The sequence below is a fragment of the Diceros bicornis genome, chromosome 19, assembly GCF_020826845.1.
Source record: "Diceros bicornis minor isolate mBicDic1 chromosome 19, mDicBic1.mat.cur, whole genome shotgun sequence".
Lineage (NCBI taxonomy): Eukaryota > Metazoa > Chordata > Mammalia > Perissodactyla > Rhinocerotidae > Diceros > Diceros bicornis.
The window spans coordinates 50936533-50963629 of NC_080758.1; the positions used below are offsets into that span (position 1 = coordinate 50936533).

At 53.1% G+C, this 27097-nt stretch overlaps 2 protein-coding genes across 4 annotated transcripts in view; one reads left to right on the forward strand and one right to left on the reverse strand.

The window, feature by feature from the left end:
* The first annotated feature begins 4853 nt into the window (after positions 1 to 4853).
* On the forward strand, positions 4854 to 17240 carry CST7 (cystatin F). 2 transcript variants are annotated; one of them, XM_058563352.1, is made up of 4 exons: positions 4854 to 4950; positions 13336 to 13508; positions 15376 to 15492; positions 16129 to 17240. In XM_058563352.1, the coding sequence occupies exons 1-4, from the start codon at positions 4881 to 4883 to the stop codon at positions 16204 to 16206; spliced, it is 438 nt and encodes a 145-aa protein (XP_058419335.1). In that variant the 5' UTR covers positions 4854 to 4880; the 3' UTR covers positions 16207 to 17240. The 2 variants fall into 2 exon arrangements, with proteins under 2 accessions (XP_058419335.1, XP_058419334.1); XM_058563351.1 differs by having other exon boundaries at positions 15376 to 16221.
* A 3891-nt stretch (positions 17241 to 21131) lies between these two features.
* The window catches only part of APMAP (adipocyte plasma membrane associated protein), a 31398-nt gene continuing 25432 nt past the window's right edge, over positions 21132 to 27097 (reverse strand). For both annotated transcript variants that reach the window (XM_058563350.1, XM_058563349.1), the window contains exon 9: positions 21132 to 22298. In XM_058563350.1, the coding sequence (XP_058419333.1) occupies positions 22089 to 22298 (210 nt within the window). In that variant the 3' untranslated portion in view covers positions 21132 to 22088. The remainder of the gene's footprint in view (positions 22299 to 27097) is intronic.

Genomic DNA, 27097 nt, shown 5'->3' on the forward strand with positions numbered 1-27097 from the left:
TCTCCAGCTCTGATGACAGCCTGACAACCTGTTGTCATCGGGCACTCTGTGGGCCAGCTCGCAGCTCATAATGCCCTCCTCCACATCACCTCATCTAAACCCCACAAGAAGCCTAAGAGGTGAACACTGTCACACCTCTCTCTCTCTTTCTTTCTTTCGTTACAGACAAAACTGCCAAAAACAGACTGGAGTTTGGAGAAGTTCGGTGATCCACCCAGAGTCCCATAGCTAGCACCAGGAAACCCCATCCTCATCGCCTCTCGAGAACACAGCATTCTGCAGGTCAAGGAGGGCTGCGGAGTTTCCTCTGTGCAGAAACCTCTGCACACGGACTCCTCCTTCTTGGAGCTCTGTGAGGGTGGGAAGGGCACTGGCTACAGCTGGGCTGTGGAGCAGGGACCAGTGGCTGGGAGAAGGGGCCTCACTGTTCCCACGGCCCTCCAAGGGTGCTGAGGGAGTATCATTATCATTACAATCATTATAAGTATCACTATAGACTCACCATTTACAAATATTTGGTGTGTTTCAATTCCCTGTAGTCGTTATTCTTAATGATGCTAACTTGTCCCCTGGGGCTAGTGGGAGCCTCTTCGGGTTGGCTCCCGTGCTCTTTTGATGTGACCCCAGTGGTCCTGGATGGTCTCCTGGCTCCCTGGGAAGACAAGACGTCCTGGCTCATCACATACGTTTCCTGCCCTGGCCTGGAGTTGGCCGTCTCCCTGAGCAGCCTGGGTTCATTCTGGTGACAAGTTGCATTGAGAGGTGCTCAGTGCTGCCTGGCTGGTCATTTGTGAAGGCGTCTCCGATGGAGAGAGTCAAGTGTTTGTACTGACCTTTACTTAGCAAGTGTGGCGGCCAGACTCTAAGGTGGCTCCCACGATGCCCACCCTGTACTCGGGCCTGTGTCATCCTCTTCTCTTGAGTGAGGGTGAGACCTGCGACTTGCCTCTAAACAATAGAATATGGCCTTCCACAGTGGCGCCCGGACTGCAGCCTGAGAGACCCTGAAGCAGGGGCCCAGCTAAGCCATGCCCGACACCTGACCCACAGGCGTTGTGAGATCACGAGTGTGCGCTGTTGCAAGCACTGAGTGCTATTCGTTATGCAGCAGCAGTAACTAACCCAATAATGGGATACGCTTCATTGCTTTTCCTTTCAAATTGGAGAGACCCACAGTGGAGGCAGCACGTCAAGCAGCCTAAGAGCAGGGCTGGCTGGAGGCTCGCGCCAGTGCCCTCTGAAGTAAGATTCAGTGTGGTGGAACTGACCCGGTGGCCTCCAGCTGTGTCCCATGAGCTGCAGAAGATGGGGTGGCAGGAACAGGAAGTGTCAGAGGACAGTTGGGGAGACTGGGCCCCCAGGGTCTGTGCCCCCTAAGCTGTGCCTCGCTCTTTTTTCCCCGGGGGGGGGTGGGGCAGGAAGAGCTCCCAGGAGACCCGCCCCGGGGAGAAGGGGACATAGACCACCCTGTCACTGCCGAGGTCTAGAAGTCTGGATCTCCTCAAAAGAGATGGCCAGCACTTCCTGTCCCCGGAGCCAGAGAGAGAAGGGTCCTCAGTAGCGAAGGCTGGGCCTTAAAAGTCCTGACTCCAGAGGTGCTGGAAACACCAGACTCAACGGCTTCAGAACCAGCAGAATGACGGCTCTGGGGGCGTGGCCACATATGCTGGAGAGGAAGAGCACGCACACGGCCTCGGCTTCTCCAAACCAGGCTTCCTGGCCCACCCCACGTCCCTCCCACATCCGTTCACACCCGCGAGGACCAGGCGTCTCATGGAGAAGCCCTGCTTTATGCTCAGTTAGTGGGCAAAGCTGTGCTCGTCACATGGTGGGTGACAGGTGGCCAAGCAGTGGGCACAGAGTGGAGGTCAGAAGGACATCATGCATGCCAGCGGGAAAAGAGGAGGAGAAGAGTGACACAATGGATCCAGTCAGTGTTTCCCAAACCTCAGGGGCCGGCAATTCTCCTGGAGAGTGGGTGAACACAGATCCCTGGGCCTCACTCACAGAGAGTCTGATTCGGAAGGTCTGGGGTGTGGCCTGAGAATCTCCATGTCCGTCAAGTCCCCCGGAAATGCTGACTCTGCTGGTCCAGGGGCCACACTTCAAGTAGCAAGGGGCTGAAGGATGGATGAGTGACGAATGGATGAAGGATGAACGAATGAATGAATGACACCCGGTACATCACCCCACAGCAGTCCAGGCATGCCTGGGATGGGACAGGAATAGTGCACATAACATGTACACACAATCACACACATGCAGAGAGACAGACACAGACACACATATGCACGTTTGCACACACATGCTTACATGCACAGAGAGACATTACAAAGCCTTTCACGCAGACTCACAGAAACACATACACATATAAACATACAGGTGTGCAAGCACACAGACACAGACATACAAACAATACACACACACACAGACACATACAGGCACAGACACATGTACGCAAATGTATTAGTCAAGGTTCTCCAGAGAAACAGAACCAATAAGTGTGTGTGTGTGTGTGTTTGTGTGTCTGTGTGTGAAGAGGTTTATTATAAGGAATCAGCTCGTGCAATTATAGAGGCTGAGAAGTCCAGACCCAGGAGAGCTGATGGTATAGCTCCAGTCCAAGTTCAAAGGCCTGAGAAGCAGAAGAGCCAGCGATGTAAGTTCCAGTCTGAAGGTAGGAGGAGACAAACGTCCCAGCTTGAAGACAGTCAGGCAGCAAGAGAATTCTTTTTTACTCAGCCTTTTATCTTACTCAGGCTTTCAACTGATTGGATGAGGCCCACCCACATTGGGGAGGACAATCTGCTTTACTCAGTCCACCAACTGAAATGCTAATCTCATCCAGAAACACGCTTGCAGACACACCCAGAGTAATGTTTAACCAAATATGTGGGCACCCCATGGCCCAGTTAAGTTGACACATAAAATTAACCATCACAGCATACGTACACAAACACACATACTTACACACATATGCACATAAACACATACATACATTTCGTACACACTGAGAAACATACACACATTCACACTTAGACACACATAACAACAGAAACAAAGATAGATTCCTGGACACACACACACACACACACACACACACACAGACACAGATAGATGCAGACACACACATCTGCACAGAAACACCATGCACACACACGTGCACGTGCATACCTTCCCCTGGGGAACCCTGTAACAATGCTGTTGTAACAGCTCCTTCCTAAGGCCCTTTGTGACTTAATGAGGGCCTCCTTGTGCCCTTGTTCACCCCACAGGCCTGGGGGAGGCGATGCTGACCATCACCCACATTCACAGATGGACAGGCCAAGCCCCAGAGAAGATGCAGTGACTGGGGCAAGACTCAAAAGCCCTCTGAGCTTCACCCAGTGCCTCTGAAAGCGGGAAAACCCACAATGCTAACAGCAAGCAGTAATGATCACCTGCCCCTGCACTGTGCAGGGACACCAAGGCCGTGGCACCCCGCCTCTCCTACAGCCCAGACCCCTGCTGGGGACGAATCCTAGCCGTGCCACAGTGATCAAGGCACAGAGCCTGTGGAAGAGACACCACCCTGGAGCCCTCATCTCACAGCCCATGACTGCCAAAGTGTGAGCATCCCGGCACTGGCAGAGCAGGTCCAGCAGAACATGGGGCGGTCACAGCCACTGTTTATCGGATGCCGCCGTCTGCCACGCCTGCGCTGACAGCAGTCCTAACAACCAGTCTCTGAGTAGCCAGGAACCCTAGAGGCCCCAAAAGTGTATGTGGCTTGTCCAGGCCACACAAACCCAGACATCCCTGTCTGAAATCCAGTACGACCCCACAGGAGCCCCTTGGGGCAGAGCTTCCGCTAGAGGTGTTCAAGTGCGGCTCCTGGTTCAGAGAGTCGGCGGGCCCAGACGGCCTGGGAGCCTCGAGGCTTGGCATCCTTCCTCCCTCCTCTGTAACCCCGAAGTCAGGAGGGTGCACAAACCGCCCTGAAGCTAAGACCAAACAGCTTGCTCTATCCCAGCCTTGAGCATTTACATTGAGGGAGTCCCCACATCCTCACCATAGCCCTATCAGGGGGAAACTGAGGCACAGAGAGGGTGTCCCCCACCTAAAGTCACCCAGATGTTAAAAGGCAGAGCTGGATTCCAACAAACTATCTGGCTCCAGCGCGCCCACTCCCACTCGCTGGGCTGGTTGTAGAGAAGACTGCCAGGGCACCAGGGCCTCTGGGCCACACACTGGTCCCTCTCTTCCTGTGCCAGCTTGGAGCCTAAGATGGGAGACGATCAGTCCGTTAACCAGCAAACACTGCTCTCTCTCCATTCCAGGGGCAGAAATCGCCCCAACGGAGGGTGTGCACTGATGAGCGGATGTACATCTTCTGAAACTGCAGTCTGCACCCAGCTTTCCTGCCCACTTCCCTGAGGATGCCCCTCACACCGGCAGACCACAGTCTCCTGCCCGGGCCACACAGACCCGTATCTGGGGCCTGAGAAGCGGACGGTTTGGAGAAGGAAACCCAAGTTATGCTGCTTCTGAAAATCTCTGCCGGTTTTTTTTTAACGTAACGTCTGTCCCATGTGTGTTTCGAGGGTAGAACATCGCAAGGGGTTTTGTTCACGGTCTTATGTTTCTTCCTCCTCCCCCTGCAAAGAACCGCTGTTTGGAAACTTTTATAAAGGAAGCGGTTGACTTTGTAGCCGATAAATGTAGAGGTGAGGAGCTTCTGGTCAAAATGATTCAGCCAGAAACCAGCCCGCCTCCCCCGCGAGCCCAGGGCCGCCAGCCCCCGCCGGCCGGCGGTAGGAGGGCGGGGCCCCAGCACTGCGCCCGGGGCGCAGCCCCGCGCCCTGCAGGCCGACCCCAGCGCGGACCTGCCTCGCGCAGCCATGCGGCCGGCCGGGGCGCTGCTCGCCCTCTGCGGCCTGGTCTGGAGCAGCACGGGAGGCCCTTCCCGAGGTAAGAGTGTCCCCTCGCGCCTCCGCCGGGACTGGGGCCCCGGCGGCCCCGGGCGCTGTCCCGAGACTGGCCGACGCCGGGAGCCAGGAGCCTGGAGCCTCCTCCCCGCCGGGGCGCAGGCCATCCCCGACCCGCCGGCCCCAGGGGGTCCTCGTCCTGCTTCGGCTGCCTGCGGGGAGCAGGGGTGGGGGCCTGGGGACCGCGTGGGGACGAGGGAAACGTGTTCTGTTCCCTGCCACTCCCGGTTCTGCACAGCGACCTGAGAACAGGCCCCCTGAGGGAGGCCCCCAGGGTCCCTCCGCAGGGACCCAGCGCAGGGAGATGATGGTTAGGCTGCTTCTATCTGAGGGCTCGTTCCTCTTGCCTCAGGCTGCTGTCCTGTGCCTTGGCTCCAGGGACCCTAAGGATTAGACACTTTCTTCCTTCCTGCCAGGCCAGCGCTGGCAGGGAAGGCAAGGAAGGGAGATGCTGTCTGTGCGCTGGGAAGCTGAGGCACAGTGAAGTTAGGTGACTTGACCATGTCACACAGCCAGTGAGCACCTGCTCCCCACACGTGGCCGCTGATGCCCTCCCAGCACCAGAAGCATCCGCCACGGATGCTGGTGGAGACTGGGAGGACCCCTTCCCCACCTCGTTCAACCAACGAGGAAGCTGGTGCCAGAGGGCTGAAGTGACCTGCTCAAGTCACAGCCCACTGCCCAGCAAGTGGGGACAGTGCAGGTGGCTGGTTTCTGCCCTCCTCCCTCATGGGAAGGGGGCTGGAGCCTGGTCACAGGTGACCAGGTGGAAGGTGTTCAAGCACGACCAGTGGCAAGGGGACAGCTCCAGTTTTTCGGTCATGGAGGGGGTCACACCCTCTTGTGGTGACATTGCCTCAGGTCCCGGGACCAGCTCGAGTGGGTGCTGCTCGGGGGCCGTGGGGCAGGACACCCTGCCTCCTTCCTCTCCCTGAGCATCGTTCTCAGCTCACAGCAGGCAGCCCCGACCCCTCTTGCCAGCCTCATAAGGGCCTCTCCTCCCGGCCCTGTCCTGATGGGACACCACTGTTTTCCTGTGCCCCTCCCTTAGTGCTCGTCTGAGGGGACAAGCCAGGGGAAGAAGCTGGGTATTCCAACCAGAGAAGCGCACTCCTTCTCAAAACCTCCGTGAGGGGTCTGCTGGGGGGATGTGGAGACAGCATCCCAGCCATGCTGGGATGTAATCATTTGTACTTACTGTCAGTTGTATTCCTAAGTTCCTTCTGCCTGCCTCAGTTTCCTCACCGAGCAAAGCTGGGACAGTATGGGATTGTGTGCCCTCGAAAGGAGGTGCTTAACTCATTACTTGAGCCCCCAGAACACAGCTGGGTGGGTGTGGCCCCATAGAATTAATGGCAACGACCGAGTCACTGAGTTTTGGTGTTGTGTGAGAGGGGCGCAGGGCGACATCTCCAGGTGAGCAGACAGTGCACACCAGCACCTCTGGGCTTGACATTCACTGCCCACCACCCCGGTCCTGAGGCACCGCCCTCTAGACGGTGAGCTCCAGGAGCCGGCCGACGGGCCCTCCCCCAGAGTCCCAGCACCTGCCCACGACAAGGGCTCCATGACTCTGGCGCTGCTTGGGGAAGGGCAAGTGCCGCTCCCCAGGGGAAGGCGCACCCAACTGACGTGCGGAGGGGCACCAGCAGGGACCGGCAGTGTTTGGCTCTTGGGCACCCTGGCTCCCATCTAGGGGATGGTTTCACAAGCTGGGGTTTCCTCCGCCTCCCTCCACATCTAGAACACTCCTGAAAGAGGAGGGTGGCAGGAACCCCAGCCTCCCCTGAGCACCCCCTTTCTCTTCCATATGCAGGAATTCCCCAGCAGGGCAGCTCATGGGGTGGGGCCCCTGTGGGGTGGGGCAGGTTGGAGGGGGCAGGGGCCCTTTCTAGAGGGCCTGGCTTCAGTCTGTGGACTGACGGCCAGTGTCCTAGGTTCTAGTGCCCTCCTATGGGACATGCACAGGACAGCGTGCCATAGTTTTTCAGAAAAGTAAATTAAGGGATGTTTACCAAAAACACTTGCTACTGGATTATTTTACCAACTGTTCTTTGTCAGTTGACTGTGAAGTCCTTGTCCCACACCTCTTATTCGACAGTTGCCTGTAGGCTCAGTGGTAAGTGGAGGACAGATTATAGTCTCTTTAATCTGCATAGAAACAGTTAACTGTTGCTGCAACTAACACTCTGGCTCCTGCTGTGTCCCCAAGCTCTGGAGTCACCTGTTCAACTGCAGATGTGATTTAAACTCAGAGATGTTTTCATGAAGAGTCTAGCCGGTCTGTAAATGAAGTACTCCACTCAGAGAGGACGTGGGTCAGAGCCCTCAGAGGTGGGCCGCAGAGCCCGGCACAGGAATCGGGGGACCAGTGTTACAGTTCTGAAGAAGGGGGTGTGGAGGTGGAGCAGGAACAGGACAGGATGTTAGAGTAGAAATCATTTGTGATTTAGATGGAAAACTTACATTTTTAAGGGAGAGATATCAAAATGTTTGCTTGAAGCTTTGCTTCCCATTCTGATCACCAGGGAGAGGCTGGTGACCCTAGACTTCTTTGAGTCATGGAATGTTGAAGAGGACTAGGGGTGATTTTACAGAAGAGGATGGCCCAGAGAATCCATCGGTGCAGGGCCCGGAACAGCGGAGGAGCCCCCCCCCCCCAATCAGTCGTCCTGGTCCCTGCAGCTCCCTGCGGAGCTGTTCTCTGGGAGGGCGGGGAGATCTGCAGACTCCCTTCCGTAGCTGATTCCCCCTACATTTTCGGTCTTAGTGCCAGCTCTACTGGGCCTGTTGCCTGAGGACACCAATATGCACGAGCCCAGGGAGGGGTCTACACCCGCTGGAATTCAGCTGTCCTCCCTCCAATTCCTTCAGCATCTTGCATCTCCCCTGTGCTGTCTCCTCTATGGTCACACCTGTGCGTCCAGGGGGCGGCACCTCCATCGCAGGCAGGTTGTACCCTGCTCAGTGCCTGGCTCAGCACCGCTGTCATCCTAAATTCCCTCCAAGTCCACTGACCTCCCAATCTCTTGCCATCAGAGTCATTTTTTTCAAGACCAGCTAAAGAGCTGTTTCTTCCCTAAGAGCAGTAAAGGGGTCCTTTGTGGAGAGTCTCGCCTCCAGGGCTGGTCCAGCAGCGTCTGCACTGGGGAGCGAATTCCTGCGTCTTCTCTCCTTCCTCACAGAGCCATCCTGGCCACCTGTCGGGGTTTACCCACCTCCATCTTCTCTGTTCCCAGAGGGCTTCCCACTGGCGGTAGACGTGGCTGTGTGTGGCTCACGTCCCTCCCCCCGGAGGGCTCAGCGCTGCATTTCCGGCCCTGGGGCCCTGATGTCTTCTCTGTGGGCTGTCCCGGGTAGGCCGGCCTGGGGCAGGCGGGGAGGGAGGGAGTCCTGCTCATTGGCAGTCCTTCACTCCTTTCTGAGCTGCCTGTCCTGTCCCCACCCCAGCACTGTTCCTGTGCAGAAGAGTTTTCTGTTTCTTCTCACACAGCTACTCCTCTACTGATTGCCTCTCTGTTCACGTCACCCAGGCCGTCACCATGCCACCACTCTGAGTCACGGGGCCCCCACTGGCCCCACACCCAGCCTCCCACTGAGTCCTGTCACTTCTGCCTCCATGCTCAGCTCTCTTGCCCCCTCACCTCGGTCGTCTCCGCTGCTTTCTAACTGGTCCCCCAGCCGCCCTCCCTCAGCTCTCTGTACGCACGTGCAGGCAGGTTAGAGTCACTCCTGGAACCTGCCCCGCTGAGTCCACAGGCCGCCTCCTCTTGTGGACTGTGCGCTCCCTTCCTCCTGTCTCTGAGTCATCTTAGCATTGCCCACAGCACCTACAAGAAACACTTCTGTAATGAGTAAACAAGAGCGTGGTCTCTGGAATGAGTTCAACCTGAGTTTAAACCCGCCCTGCACTCCTTTGAGGCCTCAGTTTCCTCAACTGAAGGATGGGGACATGCACGCCCCTGCAGAAGAGTGAGAAGAAGGGGAAGCAGAGGGGCCTTCAGAGAACAGCTCGCACTCGCCTCGCCCCCAGACTTCAGCTGCGGGCACAAACCCCAGATCCTGGTGCCTGAGGACAGGGAGGCCCCACTGAGGGGTGGGAGGGGCTGGGCAGGGCCCCCTCCATGTGCTCAGCGCTCTCGTCCCTGAAGGAGACCTGCCCCTTTGGGACGCTGATTTCCTCATGATCAGCCTTCCCTGTTGACTTCTCCTGAAGAACCATCCTAAAAATAGGTTTGACCTTTAAACTTGTTTAAAATTAGAAATGGAGCCTTCCTTGTTTGTTTAGATACCTGTGCTGATGAGGCTTTACTGAGGTGAAGCCTACATTTTAGGAAACATGTAGTTAAATAAAAGTAAACCAACTTCGATGTTTTTCATAACCTTTTTGTAACTGTACCGAAATCGCTTAGGAACTGACATCACATGTTTGGAAGCACATTCATTTGAGGTTCCCTGTAACCTAGTTTCACTTCATTTTTTTAATTCTGTTAAATTCGAGTGAAATTAAATTAATCTGTTTTTTTAAAAAAACAGTTAACAGTGGTTACCTATGAACCATATGAGATATTGACAAGGATTTCTAATGTTTTTGTTATACTATTCTGTATTTTACAAATTTCCTACCCAAAATAGGTAAGCTTATAATCAGTAAAAGCAATAAATGCAATTTATAACAAAGAAAAATAGCCATATTAATCCATGGGGTCGGGGAGGCGGTCCTCTAATCTCTAACAACAATACACTGAAGGCTCGATCTGTCCACAAAGGTGGCTTCTCTCTTAGCTGTTCAGACTACAGTGATGGGCAGAAACCAAGCTGTTTTCCAAAACATTTTTTGTTAAGACTGAAATCCACACTCAGCTTCCTGTCGTCAGTAAGCCCCGGTCCCCGCAAGTTAGCATCAGTACGCTTGGCACCAGGAGACCTCCCAGCGCCACCTGGGTCAGAGCCACCTGGGGAGTCTGGGGAAATGCAGGTTCCAGGGCTAACCCAGCCCGACTAACCCGGCTGCTGGCGCTTTTCCTTATTTCCATCTTCAGAGACCTTGAGTGAAGGTTTCAGCCTAGCTTCTGTGGGGAGGTCATACGAGGGCTGGATTATTGCAAAGGAAATCCCAGAGGATGGTTGTGGGGACAAAGTTGTGGGGAAAATGCAGACCAGCAGATGGCCTTACCTCTATGTTGGGAAGGGCCCCAGTGATGTGCTAGTTTCAGGGGGGACAGAGGACCAGGTTCTTCAGGGTGCTAAAGTATAGGGAGCCTCACAAAGGAACCAGGAGCTTGGTCCTGACGTTTTTGCCTTCCAGCCCAGGGAACCAGCTGGGGAAGACCCGTTGGCCAGGCGGTCCTGCTTGGTCAGGCAGTGCCAGCCCTCCCCCGATGGTGGGACGCCCCTCAGGGTTGCAGAACTTAGCTGGACCCATGCCTCCTCAGTCCCCTCCCAGCATTCCTTCTGCTGCACTGCCCACAGGGGAGAGGAGACCGGCAGTGGGCTACGCGGTGCATGGGCCAGCCAGATGCCCCACTGTCCTGGCTTTCGCACTCGGGGCAGCGGGGTCAGATGTCCAGGTTCTAGGGAGGGCAGACCTCATGTGAGGGTGGAAATGGCCTCCTCTGGAACCCTGCTCTCTAAGCTGGTAAGATCTTACACCCTGGCAGGGCCTCTCATCTCACCCTGTTCTGTCACTCGTGTCACCCAGGCCCCTCCCCGAGAGACTGACCCCACCCTGGGACCATATGGACAGTCTGCTTCAGAGACCCTGCACCCATCTATAAAGCTGTCGCCTCTCTCCTCCCAAGGCTGCAGCCCCCCAGGGCTCTAAGGCGCAGCCCTTACCAGCGGGCCAGAGCAGGCACATAGTGCCATCCTGCTGGGGGCAAATCCTCCCGCAGTTCAGGCTTCCTGTGCCCACCCTAGCTAGCCCACCCGCCCTGATTGCCAGCCCCTAATTCCTCTCAGCTCCCTTCTGTCAGTCCCCGTGAACAGGGGATTGCTTGTCCCCAGTGGGACATTCCACGGGAATAACACTTCTGTTCAAGCCGTGCGCCCTGTCAGTTCATGCTGCTGTTTTCCTGCCTACCACTCACATTTCTTCACAACCCAGGGAACCAGCTGGGTCTCAGTCCCTGAAAGCTGGAATTCTCTGCCACCGTTATCTTCCCAGACAGTACGTGTCTACAACCCAAATACACCCGGGTCTCCAGGCTCAGCAGAGGCTGCCAGTGAGGAGGGGGAGGGGACAGGGATCTCCTTGCTGTCCGTACTCTAAGCCTGGAAGCCTGTCTGGTCAGCGCCGCTGCTGCCCACAGGCTCCGGGTTTCCACGACCTGCTGCTGTGGCACCTCCACAGATGAGCTAAACCCGGCCTCCCTGACTGAACGCAGAGGCCTGTGCCACAGCTGCTGCCCCGCCTCATGGCCACGGGAAGCAGAGCAGTTCTCCAGGGCAGTGCAGTCCAGTGGCACCCTCTGCAAGGATGCAACATCCCTCTCTACACCAGACAGGGCCACGTGCCACTGAGGAGCTGAACCTTACCTTCCATTTAACTTATGTAATAAAACAGCAGACTTGGCCGGTGCCTGCCTTGTGGGACAGCTCAGCTCTGGATCATCTCTGGCACACCAATATTTCAGGAGAATCTAGGGGAAATTCTTAGTAAAGAGAAGCAGCTTACAAATCCAAAAACGCTCTTCCCCATTCTCTTTGTCTCCTCAATTTATTTAGATTTTTCCCCAAAGCTTTAAACTTTTTGTTATTTGAATATACAGGTAGTCCATGGCCATTGTAGAAAAATTGAGAAACATGGAGAATCCTAAAGTCCAGTCACTCACGAGCCATCAACCAGAAAAGGCTGCCATAGTTGTTGCTACACAGAGTCTGTGGGGCTTTTGGTATCCTATTTTCTTTATAATAAAATCCAAAGTTCATAACTTGAATTAGCAAACACCCACGCAAGGCCCGGCCTCACTCTCGGCACTCTGGTCCCCTGAGGCTTTGGACACCACTGCTCGCTCTCAGACCCCGTCGGGATCTGCGCAGATGGCACAGCCTGACCCTCGTTCCCGCAGACAGACCCCACACGGTTCCTGCCCCGCCTCTCCTGCTGCTCTGATGTTTCTCTTGCCTGTTTCCATGTGGAACGTGAGCTCCAGGCCGCGGGAGCCTCTGCGTCCCTGAGCCTGCAGGACAAGGACAAGGACTCAGACGGGGCCCGGCACGCACCTGTGAGCGAGCTGGACGATGGGGTGAGGTCCAGGGCTTCTTCAGGGAGGGGTCTCGGGTCTGCCCAGGCTCTGCTTCTGTGGAGCTGGGAGTGGATGACATGGAGAGCAGAGGAGGGGTATGGGGTTCCTGTTCTGCCTGGCTCTGTCGGATGCTGGGTGACATGACTGTTGGGAGAGAATCCCTCATGTTGCTTCCGCCGTCTTTTATCCAAATTGGGGCCTCCTCGGAGCAGGAAGAGCATGGAAGGGTGGAAGAAATCCAGCCATCTGTCCCTCCTCCACTGAGTGCCCACTCTGTAGTGGAGCTGTGTGGGATGAAGTCGCCCAGGCCTGGCCTCCATCCACAGACTTGTACCCCAAACAGCATGGCAGGAGGCAGCACATGCAGGGCACCAGGTGCTATGGTGCTGCTGGGGAGCAGGGTCGTCAGGGAGTGGGGGCCCTCGGGGAGCGGGGGTCCTCTGGGAGCAGGGGCCCTCGGGGAGCGGGGGTTCTTGGGGAGCGGGGGTCCTCTGGGAGCAGGGGCCCTCGGGGAGTGGAGGCCCTGGGGGAGCAGGGTTCTCTGGAAGTGGGGGCCCCTCTGGGTGGGCTGCCCTGGAACCTGGGAAGATTCTGACAAGAGTCACTGAGGTGGAGGATGGCAGCAGCCTCCTTAGAAGTGAGAAGGCAGGACGGGCCTTTGGGCACTTCCTCATAGTTCACTTCTTGGGGACAAAGCTGAGTCGTCGGGGCCAGATGGCAGCCTTGAAGGCCAGCTGGGGCGACCTCTCCTAATACCTTGAGGCCTCATCTTGTCCAGAGGCTCCACCACCTGGGGATGTGTTCAGGTTTTCTTTAACACATGTTGGAAATAACCCTGGGTCCTGAAAGGGGCTGTGTGAGCAGGGACAGGGGGACAGGGACTACATCTTATCCATCATTGTAGCACCCACTGCACATGGTCCTCAGCTCTACGTATGTGTAACCATGGGTATGCACAGCAAATGCACTGTTGGGGTGAGGGGTGGACAGGCAGGGGTGGGTGGGCAGGAGGCCACATTGGGAGCAGGGAGGAAAACTGCACCAAGGCATGAGGTGTGACTCCTGGACCGAGGGCCCTGCTAACAGCATTGTTCTTGTCTGGTTCTGTGTTTCTCTCTCAGATTTTTGTTCCCAGATCCTTAACTCAGATGTGAAGCCAGGATTTCCCAAAACAATCAAGACCAATGACGCAGGAGTCCTCAAAGCGGCCAGACACAGTGTTGAAAGGTTCAACAACTGCACAGACGACATCTTCCTCTTCAAGGAGTCCCACATCAGCAGAGCCCTGGTCCAGGTGAGGGTCTGGCTTCTGCCTCCTGCGTCTGGGGGACACCCCTAGGACGCCAGGCTGTAGCGCCTCCTATCTTACCAGGGCCCACCTGTCTAGTGCCCGGACCATCCAGAACACAGACCCGGGCCAGGAGGCTGACAGCAGCAGCCACAAATAGCCTGTGAGCAGCCAAAAGCAGCGTCACCCAGAGTGGAGCACAAAGGCCCGGAGCCTGTTACGTATACCATGCTTCTCCTGGGCAGAGCCACCAGGCCAGTGGCCCACAGCACAACAGGACTGGGACCGAGGAGGGCAGGAGCTGAACAGGCTACTGTAGGTGGGGGCTGAAGGCCGCAGGGGAGGAGCCAAACTGAGGAAGGTGTGAACCCTGGAGCTGGCCCCCGGTCCCTCAGAGCTGCCTGCTCTGCCCCGCCCCCGCCTGCACCACAGCCCCACAGGACTTCTCGCCATTCTCCACCCGGCCTGCCGTGTTCTTGCCCTTTGCAGAGCTGTGCCCAGGCTGCGCCCCCTCCCCGACACACAAACCCTCAGCCCGCCCAAATGTCACGCCTGTGAAGTTGCACACACTGGGAAGTCCACACCTCCTCAGTGACCTCTTACAGAGGGTGGCACTCTCCCTCCTAGGGGGACCTTAGGGGGCAGAGCAGGCCTTGTCACCTCTCTCCCCGACAACACAGGGTCAGTGCAGGCTATGGGATGCAGAGCAGTGAGGAGGTGGGATCAGGAGGTGGCTACCCGGCGGTCCCTGCCTTTTGCTAAACCCAGGGATAGCATGCAGCCATTCAACAGCAAGTGTCACATTCATTGCTGTGGAGGCTGGCTTGGGACAGGACCCACACACTCGCGTGGATGTGCAGTGGAGCACGGAAGGAGAGGCTGCAGTGGCTAACAGTGTTGACATGTTCTAAAGGTTACCCCCCCCGTCACAGGATTACAGGCGATGTTTATAATCTTTATGCTTTTTGGCAATTGCAAACTATTTAAGAGCAGTATGTTTCTACACTTAGAAGAGCATGTTGTAGAAAGGCAGTCTTGTGTGGGATGGGCTTTATAAGGCTTTCCACGGAAAGAGCCAAAGTGTCATCACCTCAAGGGCTCAGCCCCAAGGACCATGGGGTCTCTGCTCGCAGGCTCTCCCCCTCCTGCAGGAGGGCTGCAAGGATGAGATGCTCTGTGCCCGACCGAGGCGCAAGGGCTTTGTGAGGGAGGACGGGAAGTTGTCCCTCAGTGATGTTGGGAACGACTTTATTTCACTTAGTACTTGGTGGGACTGAGACTAAAAACTGAGGAATTTTTCTCCAACTCCTCTGAGACCACAAATGAGGAGAATGACCTAGGTTGGTCCCATGTCCAAGTGGAGAAGGGCTATTTTGAAACTGAAAACAAAAACAACAAACCCACCGTTGCCACCCAGGGCAGGGGCTAGCAGTCAGCACAGACCGAGGGTGGTGGTTAGGGCACGGGGGCAGGGGTGGGGTGGGGGTAGGACTTCATCTTTGGCTGGGGGCCAGGCAACCCTAGTCTGATGTGCCCCCTGATGGAGAGTTCTGGGCAGGAAGGAGACATCCTAGGACAAGACACAAAGCCCACCTCTCGTCCCCAGAACAGAGAGCTGGCACATGAGCAGGAATGAGAAGATGAGTGAATAAGGAAGGGACAGGGAGGGGTCTGGGCTCCAAGTGGTGGCTTCCTTCCCAGAGCTCTTCTGGTAAGTTCTAGATATTCCCTCCACACCGCTCACTCCCTTTTTAGGGGGCACAGCTGGGCATCTTTACCACCTGTCTTCATGCTGCCTCCTGCTGGTGGAGGAGCTGCCCTTCCCTTCTGTGCTGGACCAAATAACCCCTGCCGGGCCCGCTGTTCTCTTTAGATAGTGAAAGGCCTGAAGTACATGCTCGACGTGGAAATTGGCAGAACCACCTGCAAGAAAACCAAGCACCCTAGTCTGGACAACTGCGACTTCCAAACCAACGGCACCTTAAAGCGGGTAAACAAAGGGGTCTGTCTTCCTCAGACCTGCTTGCTGCCGTCCCGGCCCCACCCCTCTCCAGGCCTTTGGGAAGAACCCCTTGGTCACTTCTCCGCCAGTTCCCCTCTCACTCCTGAGGAGACCGGGACTCCCAGCCCGGTGCAGTGCCCACAGACCCGGGAGAACAGAGGGCAGACTCCCAGAGAATGCTGCCAACGACCCACCCTGCCCCCTCGCTCCAAGAGGCACATGTCCAGGCAATAAATGCTGTGGGTTTGAGGTGGAGGAGGTTCGAGCCAACAAAGAGCTTATATATATAAGAAATCGTGTATATATGTATATAAGAAATTAAATATATATACACACGTACACATACATGGAGAGAGCAAATGTGACAAATTTAATCATAAATATAGGTGAAAAGTATATATTCTTGAATTATTCTTTCAGCTTTTCTGTAGGTGTGAAAAAACTCGGGGCAGGGAGAGAACTCCTCAGTAAAGAAAATGCACACGTACACATATGCACACATGCGCATACACGCACACACTGCCCCACAGGTAGCAGCACGGGCCACTGGCCTCTGCAGGGTACATCAGGAGGGCGGCCCCTGTGACAGGCAGGGCAGTTCTCAGGTGCCCCTCTTTGTTTCAGACTCTGAGCTGCTACTCTGAAGTCTGGGTCATCCCTTGGCTCCAGAGGTTCGAGGTGCCCGTTCTCCTTTGTCACTGACTTCCTCTCAGCAAGACTGCAGCTGGGATGATCACGCATCACCTGTGCTCTTTATTGCCCTCAGTCCCAGCTCCGTTCCCGGCTGTCACAGACCCTCTGGGCCTTCGGAAATAGTATCTCATGAGTGAGCAGAATGGAAGTGCCCGTGGGTTCATGACAGAATAGCTGGGACGGAAGCCACCGCCCCGTGACTAGATTAAATAGATTGCATTTTCTTCTAAACTTAATGAATTTTACTGATGTTGTGCACCTGATTCAGGGTCTAAACATATGGGACTGAGTCCTCCAATGGGAATTATTCGGGTTCTTGACCCCTGAGGGAGCCCCCTCCCACTCGATTACCCTGTGGTCTCAAGCTTGCTGATGAAAGCCCAGAGATCCATCCTCATGTGTGAGTAATCATTACAGCACTGGGCGGGAGACACGTCTGCTATTGAGCATCTTGACCTTTCGTGGATGAATAAAGTTATGAATAAACGTGAACAAAGAACTGACCATCTCAAAGCAATGGCTGTTGCTCTACCTATTAAAGGGAGAGTCAGGAAGGTGAGGTGAACACTGTGAGGAGTCTCCCTCACTGAGTGGTCTGACTAGTCTAAGTTACTTCCATAAAGCCCTCGGAAGCTTTTCCAGCCGTTAGCTACTACCTAAAATGGATACAAGACCAAGGCAGCCGGAAACAGGCCAGCCTGTATCCACATCCTGAACCGGCAGAGCCAGCAGCATCCCACCTCAGAGGGCACTCACCCACCAGCTGGGCTTTCTTCTGATTGGTGGCTGTCCACCCAAGTTCTCTCTGCTGCCTTTGAGGCTAAACATATGTATAGTTGGGACAGATGGGGTGGGACGGTGCTGGGACCACCCCTCCAGACCCAGCCAGGAGAGGGAGCCTGCCCCAAAAATCCACCCAAGAGAGGGAGCACCCCCCACAGACCCATCCAAGAGAGGGAGCACCCCCCACAGCCCCACCCAGGAGAGGGAGAACCCCCCATAAGCCCCCTCAGGAAAGGGAGCATCCTTCCACAGACCCACCCAGGAGAAGGAGAACCTCCCCGTAGCCCCACCTACGAAGGAAAAACAAGGTTAAGGATGGACATGCTGTGCTGGGAACCCTGGGGAAGGAGGAGACCGCTGAGCTAGAAGGTCCCTGGAGAAGACAGAGTTTGTACTTGTTTGGAAGCAGTGCAAGGCTGAACCACAGAGGAGAAGCCCAGGAGCTTCCCTCAGAGGAGAGAAGAGCCCAGATACGCTGTGCTGGTAAGACCAGTGCGAATGCAAGGGCCACTCACTTGGGACTTTGTCCTCTCCAGTCCCTCTTCAGACTACGGATTAGTACAACATACGTTGTCGCCTTTAGAAAATATGGACTTGATAATTCATAGGAAACAGAAAATCTGCATTAAATATGTATGGCAATTGAGCACACTGTAGTAAACATAATCAATGTGAACAACCAAAACGAATTACTTTTGGCATCCTTCAGTGATGAGAGTAACTGTAATTCCAAATCCTCATTCATTTTTGCTGCCTTGACTTGCCTCCTTCTGGTCATTTAATTCAGTGACAGCGGTGGCAACCATGCCACAGACATTTAATTTATTCGCTGATTCTGAAAGCCATCCTTTCAAGATAAATGAGTTCACCTAGCGCTGTTGACCCCATACATTAACAAGATGGCAGGCACACCTGGAGTGACAGTCTCAGAGCCAGACAGGGCCTCAGACACAGCTGGATGGGGCCCACATGACCTACGCAAGATGATGCAGCAAGAGAAGGGGAGGCCCCCATGCTCTGAGCTCCCATCCACCCTCAATTACATTTAAATACGGACCAGAGCACGTCAAAGTCAGGCTTCGCCAAAATACTTAGGCCTCCAGATGCATCCAGCCCACCTGGCCTCACAGGCAGAGGTCAGAAATGGAACGAATGCATTCCATTCATTCCATTCGTTGGGGAGGGCAGCCTCACAGCACCCCTACTCTGAGCTGCGTTTGAACTCCCCCTTTGCCCAGCCAGGAGCCAGGGCTAACCTTCCCTCCAGAAGGGAGGGAGAAGGAAGCCTCAAATCCTAATCTCAAAACTCGCAGGTTTGAACATCAACCTATACCCACAATTTTCAGATCATTTGAAGCCAGTTATTTATCCCTTCCTTTAAAGTAAACAAAGAGAAATCTTATAACTAAGGCAAACTAGCCACTGCAGAAGCCAGTTGGCCGTGTGGTCCCCAACCTCAGGCTTCTGCAAACTTTCTTTACGTGGGGCCCTCAGGGCATGACCTCCAGGTGACAGGAGCTCTACTTTTTAATAGTCCACTGTTTTATTATTCCCAGTCTGTTTTATGGATTATCCCTCACAGAAAAAAAGGCTCGTCCTCAACTCACTCAAACCAGCTACGGTGACACCAGGAGGAAAGGGGCCAGGTGGCAAGCCAGTGTGAGGGTACCCTAATTTCTGGAAGCCTGCAGCGGGCGTACCTTTGCCTTCTGCAGAGCCGTATCTACCAACCAAACTACCGTGGACATTTGTTCCAGCTGACCAAAGAGCAGGCCCGCAGGCACTGTGCTAACTTGACTGTGCCAAATCCATTAGCTTGTCTCATCATGACTTCGACCACTGTGAAAGATGGTTCTCTCCACACTCAGTACACTAAAGCCCACCTGAGAAGGAAGTGCCAGAGAGCCACGCAGTAGACTCAAATGAAAGAAACAAAACACCCACATGGAGATGGCGTAACTTACCGCAGGTAGCAAACGTCAACCAGTGATGACTTGAAGTCCTGTATTGCCAACCCAATTTTACCTGTTTTGTTTTGTTTTTTCTCCCCAAAGCCCCAGCACATGGTTGTATATCCTAGTTGTAAATCCTTTTACTTCTTCTATGTGAGCCACCACCACAGCATGGCAACTGGCAGACAGGTGGTGTGGTTCCACGAGCGGGTAACGAACCTGGGCCGTTGAAACGGTGAGCACGCCAAACTTTAACCAGTAGGTTAAAGTAGCCATCAGGGCTGGCTCGCAATTTTATCTGTTTTTTAAAAAAAACTATCAGCTTTACTCATACTAGAGCGAATGATTCTGACAGAGGGAAGCTGTGCCATCATCTAATGTCATTGTCACTGAGAAAATGTAAAGTTAAGTACCCAGGATTCTAAGACATACCAGAATTATGACCAAAAAGAAGAAACACTTTTGTTCAAGATCTCCGACTGACCAAAACCTGTCAAAATTCTAACAGACAGCCCTGCCCGAGTGTTTAGAGCTTTTCCCCGGCCTCCCCCTCCACACCTCCTCACCAGCTGTACACAGACTCTCAGGAATCAGCTCCACTGCCCGCTGCTCCTGACGTCTGCCCAGCCTAGCCCCTTTAGGCTGCTGGTGGGCCCAGGCTGTGATGAATGCCCCACCTGCCCACAGGGGCCCTTGTGAAGCTGTAAACTACACTGATGCCCGGGCTGCTCCAGACACCCGGGCATCCCAGAGGACTCTGATGTGCAGCCAAGGTCTGACCCCTGGACTGGGCAGTGGCCATCACAGAGCCCGGTCCTGGGAATGCCACCCTGCCTCCTCCTCATGTCCCAGCTTCCCCAGCAGATTCTGCAGTCACAGCATGGGTGCTGGATCAGCTGTGACTCTGGGCACATCACTCCCCTCCCCCAGCCTCAGTTCCCATCTGTAAAACAAGGCCATATCTCCTTGCATCATTAAAAGGTTGGTGTACATGAAAACACTTTCAAAACTAAAGACCTCTCTGCAAGTGTATGTTGATGATAAAAATCTCAAAATGGGACCTCTGTCCTATAAAAGGCAAAGACTGAATTCTGATGGAGTTCTTGTAATAGATAATAAAGAAGCACAAATGAATGAATCACTTGATTTAATTTCAAAAGCACGTTAGTAATTCACATTAGAGCAAATCTGTTTTATGTCTACAACAAAAGCATATCACATATTTAAACCTAATGAGGCTATATTTTGTACCTCACCATGGCAAATTACCAGATAATACACAGGAAATGACACTTTGAGACAGAAAATCAACATCTGAGTCAAAATCAAGACTCCTTTGCTGAAAACTGTGAAAAGCAATTTACCAGCTTCTTTGTATCGGCAAAAATTAAGCACTAAAAGCAAAGCCTTCTGTTCTCAATCAAGAAGTCAACTATATAGGCTCAGCACATTTAAATTGTTTTTTATGGCAGAATGATCAGGTTTTACCTTATATTCCTGTATACTCGATATATGGGGCACACCATTATCTGTTAAAAAGTATTTAATAATCACCACGCAATTTCTTTCCTACCAAGTTATCGAAACAATACGAAGTCGTTCGTCTGACACAACGTGGGTCACGTCTACCAAACGGAAGCCCATCTGACTGTCTTACGACTGCTGCACACAAAGCCAGCCCTGAGCAACCACCAGATCTGACTCCTCCCCTAAAATGAGGCTGGACCAGCACATCTGCCGCTGGGAAAGGGAGCAAAGGGGTTGCTGCCAGCCAGCCAGTGCAACAAGTCACAAATGGTTCAGATTTTACCAAGGCTGTCAAACCTCTTCGAATTTTAATATCATTAACTGTTTAAAATATTGTGTTTGTCAGATTATTAAAAACAATTCCAGACACAATCTCTTGTGCATTCTCATAAACACCCAGGAAAGAGAGGAAGAGATATTAGCCCCATTTCGCAGGCTGGAAAACAGGAGAGCAGTGTGTATCACCTTGCCCAAGAATGCATCAACACCGGGAGGCACGCCAGAGGCAGCGGCCTGGGAGAGGTCCTGAGCAAATCAGATGGACTGCTCGTCCCTAAAACAAGACCTAAAGAAAAACAATCCATGTGTCAACACTTGACGGAATCAAATTTCAGTCACTGTTAAAATAATTATATTAAAGTAGAGCAGAAACTCCCAGGCAACACCATCAAAAAAGGTTAATCAGCAGAAAAATCAATTTAATCATTATTATTACACGGGTCTCCCTGATAAAATCAGGACCAGTGTGCAGACATATTTCTCAGGATATACAGCAACTTCAGGCTTGTGACAGTCAAGCAAAGATGACATTAACGTGCACTATTCACGTCTGTGGGTCTAGATGTGAGGAACCAAGGTGTGCAAAGAGGACTTCCCTAAATTCACCCCTGCGGTGCCCAGCCATTGGATCCGTCAATGCATGTGGTAGGTTGCTCACAGAGAGAAACCCAGTGAGTCCTCGGAATCAACATGCTTTTCCTACGCACTTACTGAGGTCCTTGCCTTTCAGTGTTGATGGGGACTCAGGAAAACCTTCTGGTAGGGAGGGAGGCTGGTAATGGGAGCTATGGAAGGGAGCGCCCATGGACCCAGGGCCCGTGTCCTGCACAGCTCTGGAGAACACAGTTCTGACGTCTTCACTGGCACAGCTCTGCCCACTGGCCTCAAGCACTTATGCACTGAGCTCTCCTTGTCCTTCCCACGTCCCTCCCCCAAAGAAAGGTTTTACTTCATTAAAATGAAGAGTAAAGACATGAAGCTGGCAGGACAGAGCCAATAGCAGAAACAAGATCCCCGGACAGCTCATCTACTGCTCTATCCCCAAATCCTGAGGCCTGTTAAAGTGTATGAAGTCTCCCAAGCCCTAGAGAATTACTGTACTTAGAAGGTTTTTTTAAAGAGAAAATGGCTTTACGTGGACTTATCTTCCCTACGGCAGATGTTATGCTTCCCTGCAAATGCAAAGTCAGACCCAGGTGGAGGGGTGTCCTGCCAGGACCCACACACCTACAAAGTTGCACCACAATTCCAGGACCAGCAGGGCAGATGAGCAGGGCTGTGTCCATGGCGCCTCCTGGACCAGGTGTGGTGCCCAGTGTGACGACTCTGGCACAGCTGCGGTTGGGGCTGCTACACAGACTGGAGGCTGAGTCTGCAGAGGAAAGGGGACCTGAAGGAGCCCAGGTACAGATGCCCGTCCTGCTCGTGCACTTCGCTGAGGTAGGTGACCACCTGCCCGTCGGGATCATGCAGGCTTCTCTGGAACGCCCCACTGTCACTGAGTTCTAGGACGAGGCTGTACCGTGGCACAAACTTCATCACCGTCTCCTGACTAAACAGCTGGAAGGCAAGCACAGTGCAAGAAGAGTTTACCTTCTGACTGAGAGAATGACATGAGCAGATCTGACCTGTTAAAAACAAGACAACAGGCCCAAAATGGAGTCGCTTATGCTAAGCCCCACGACACCAAACCGAGACTTAACTTAATTACAGTTTCAGCTCTCCCAGAAATGGAATCTTAAACCAGTCAATCAGCAACTGCCTGATCTGCACCAGGTAGGTGATCTGCCTGACAGACCCCTGCCATCCCCTGAAGGAAAGGGACCTGCAGTCACCAACCCGCTTCTCTGCCTAGAATACCATCCTTGATCCTGCTCCTGTCTGCCAATAAAGTCTCTTGCCTTGTACAGCTTTGGAACTCCTTTCTGTCTGCTGGATTGGATGCTGCCCAATTCATGAATCATTGAACAAAGCCAATAAGCTCTTTGACATTTACTCAGTTGAATTTTATTTTTAACAGACCCCACAGTCCCTCACCACTTAGTAAGGGCCCAGCTCCTCCAGTGACAGGGAAGCCACATAAGGCAAAGCCAGGTTAAACCAGCTCCCAGCTCCCAGCACACAGGGCCTGCCCCACCGCAGGCCTCCCCAGCCCCTGTGCAGACCACACCAGGGAGCCTCCTGTCACTTGCATCCAAAGATGCAAGGCTAGCCCAGCACAAAGACAGCAGCTATCTAACAGTCCTCGTGGCAGTGCCCCCCAGACCCGCAACACTGGCGCCTCTCTGGATGACCTGGCTGACCACAGAGAAGCACAAATCACAATCGAGGAAGAACAGCACGTCAAGGCCTAGAGTGATGTCAAGCCCAGAATGCCAGGTTAAAACTCGTACAGCCTAACTAGAATAAAACCAGTACAGCCTAACTAGAATAAATGCCACGCCCTCTGATTAGGTTTCAAATATTTCACATGTGCAAGGTACAAATGATGGAGATTTGAGAGTAGTTCACATTAAGGAAAAAATACCCGGGCAGGTTAAATGAACGTGTCCCTGCCCCATGAGACAAGGCAGCTCTCCGTGAAGCAGCTAGAAAGGGAGGGAACACCTCCATGCTGAGCAGCGCACCCTCCAGGAGCCCCTGGCTCAGCTAGGCAAGGGGCACACAGGGCTAGTGAAGGGTTTTAAGCAGAGAACCCACATCGTGAGATACACAATTTCCAGCAGAGCAGAAAGACTCCAGGCTGGAAATGATGACAAAGTATGCCACTGCATAAGATCAATGAGTAAAAATTAACAGGCAGATTTCTACCTTTTACTGTAAGAGAAAATAACCAAACAATTCCAAATGTTCAATGAATAATGTCTCCTAGTCACTGGAAATGACCAAATGAAAAATTTGACTGTGTTCAAGAAGATTTTACAGCGATGTATCAAAGTTGCATTATAGCTCAAAATATTCCATAAGGCTTCCCATGACCCATGAAATGCCACCTCCCTTCAGTCCTAGGTCCTCCCTCTCTGCTTTATCTGATCCCTAAGAGATCTCATCCCCTCTCAGTTTTAGTCACTTTCCCAGAAAGCTCTCAAATCTCCCCCTCAATTTCCAACCCCAGTGCTAAATTCCTGACTGCCTGGGACCCATCTCCACCCAGGGTTTCTAACAGCCCTTCAAATCCAAGACTCCCCAGCTCAGGAGAAAGGGCCCGACACCAGCTGCTGATGCCAGGAACCCGGCCCTCACGTTTGACTCCTGTCTGTCTAAGGCCTGCAAGCCAAGTACCACAGGGTCTTGTCATCTGCTGTGTATATACCACCCCCACCCTGGGCTCTGCCCCACCACCTCTCCTGGCTGCTGCAGCCACCTCCACACCAGGTCCCCACACCAGTGGAGCCTGCTACAGAAAGCTTTCCACACAGCAGCCGCAGGTACCTTCTCAGAACATTCTCTGTACTACATCACTCCCCTCCCAACAATTCAATCAAGAAGCAGCTTGTGAGGCTGAGCAGGGTAGGTGCGTGCAGAGGGTGGGGGAACCCCAGTGGCCCAGACCAGGGAGTCAGTCTGAGCCCACAATGGGGGAAGGGAGCGGGCAGCGGCATGGAGTAGGGTGTCAGAGTCCAAGGGCAAGATGGTGTCCCCGCAGTGGGCAGCCTGGCATGGGCTGTGAGAGCCCAAGAAGGGTGTGACAGTGTCCCCGGAGTGGGCGGCCTGGCACGGGCTGTGAGAGCCCAAGCAGGGCGAGGAGACTGTTTACCTGGGGAACAGCTTGGTGTAGGTATCAGAGCCCTTAGGGGGAAAGGCAGGCCCCTGCATGTGGAAGGAAGAAGGCAGCCCAGTGTGGGGTGCTAGAGCCCTAGCAAGGACCATGTGACAGGGGACAATGGCTACACATTGGTGACACTTAGGCAATCTGATCAAATAGGTGTGAAGGATAATGGGATCCAGGTTTCTCGCTATTAGAGAAGGAAGTACCATATTTGTAAGGGGAAGAAAACTAGAATAAATCCTGTGGTCTGGGACTGGAAGGAGAGATACCAGCATTACTTTAAATAAACAGATGACAGATAGATAAATGTAGCTGCAAACATGTGTATGTATGTTGTATTCATGTATATATGAATGAATACAAATGCATATATTCCCCAGCTTTGTCCATTGAGGGGGCCTGGGAGCAGCGACACCCCAAAAGCAATGAGCACACTTAGCACCAGTTCTCCTCTAGAAGGAACCAGGGCTCCTTGGGGAAATGGTTGATTCCAGAGCTGGGGCAGAGAAAATACAAGACGAGCCTGAATAATGTGTGGTGCCAGAAAGCCAGGAGTCACTCCAAGAATGATAGGGACTTGTCCGAAGGTCGAGGAGCCACACTGAAGGGGCTCCCACTGGCCACAGCTGAACAATTTGAGCATCAAGATAAATAATGATAGTAACAGATTATAACCCACTGAATAAAATAGGCAACCAAGATATCATACCGATATTTACTTAGTTATAAAGTACCTCCCCACAAAATACTAATTAATTACAAATGGAAAAAGAGTGCCTTCACAGTGGAGAAGCCTGGCATTCACCACTAAATCAGACGGCCAATGCTGCCACCACCAGCACAGGACAAAGTTGACCGCATGCCCCTGCTGACAGGACGTACTGAGGACACTTCGCTTCCGTGGACTTCCTGCCAGAGACACACAACTGAATCTGACCATGAGAAACAGCAGACAACCCAAACCGAGGGGCACTCTGCAGCATAACCACCTGCAATCCTCAAAGAGATCAACACTGAGAGCTGCTCCAGACTGAAGGAGAACAGAGAGACGTGACAACCAAAGGCCATGCCTCACCCTGGGTGGAGTCCCCTGCATGAAGGACATCACTGAGGCAACTGGAGAAACCTGAAGGGGTCTGTGGATTGGACAGTCGCAACATATCCATGTGAATTTCCTGTTTCGAAGGGTGGTCATGAGGGAGAATGTCCTTGTTGTAAGAAAAACATGCTAAAGCATCTGAGGGTGATGGGGTATCAGGTCAGCAACTTGCAGATAGTTCAAGGAAACAAGTTCTTTGTACCCTTCTCGCTACTTTTCTAAGTCTGATATAGTCTCAAAACGAAAAAACAAAAAATCCTCAATAACTACGATCACATTTTGAATAACATCTAACCCTCCTTTTCAGGTCTACAAGGCCTGTGGTCCTCTCCACGTTGCTCTCCAGCTGCCATCTCCCCGGCCACACAGAGATGCCCAGCTCTCTCCGCCCAGGGAACATGTCCCACTGTGCCAGCTCCTTCTCGAACTAACAGTCTCAGCTCTCTAATGACTCACTCATCCAACGGTAATTTCTGGACGCCACTGTATGCCAGACACTGTCCTAGGTGCTGAGCACAAAGCAGGGAACTAAACAGAAAAATACCTGTCCTGATGCAGCACTTTCCACCGGCGGAGAGACAGACAACCATCACCTACAGATCACATCCCTGCTGTGGGAAAACTGACAGGTACAGAAATTGAACATACTGCACTCAGCTAAGGGCTTTATGTGCATATTCTCATTAAATGTTTTCAGCACCTAATGAAATGCTTTATTCTTCCCACTTGACAGATGGAGAAATCAAGGCAGAGAGACCACAGGTCATCTGCCCAGCGTCTCAGAGCTAGCCTGGCCTTCTTCAAAACCTCTCTCCTCGCCCACTCTACCATTCTGCCTCCTCCTAGTCCCAGCGGGAACAGATGCTGGCTCTGGAGCCAACAAGACAAAGAGGAGGGATGTGTTATTTCTGAACGGATTAGGATTTTCCACAGTGACCCACTGAACTCAGAATAACGCTGAAGGCCGCAGGCCAGCCTGACTGAGTAGGTGTATGCAGGCCGCAGCGGGGCCCAGAACCATACAGAGTCAGTAATTGCTGCCTGGTACCTTCCAGGACCTTCAGTTACAAATATTTTAATATTTATTCCAATATTTAATATCAGTTTCAAATATCTATTCAGCTCATGAAATGGAGCATGTTGGAAAAGAAGATTTCTGCATGACGGAAGCAAGTTACTCATTCACAGCGTAAAAGGTGTTGAGTTACACTCAGGGTGTTTCATGGAAGTCACTGGAAGATGGTAGCATGAGGGATGTTTAAAGGCTGTGTTGAAGGGTCTGTGGCTGGCCGTTGGTGAAGTGGGTGATTTTTTTTAATGGAAAAGAGTGTAGTCTGCTGAGAGGTCAAAGGCAGAATCCCATGGAGAAGGGCGACTGACAGGAAGGTTCCCAGATGGCAGGAGGGAGCAGGAGGGATGGAGGCCAAGGTAAGTGGGCCTGTATGTGTGCCCACAGGAAGATGCGCCTGATAACCATTTGAGGAGAAGCAC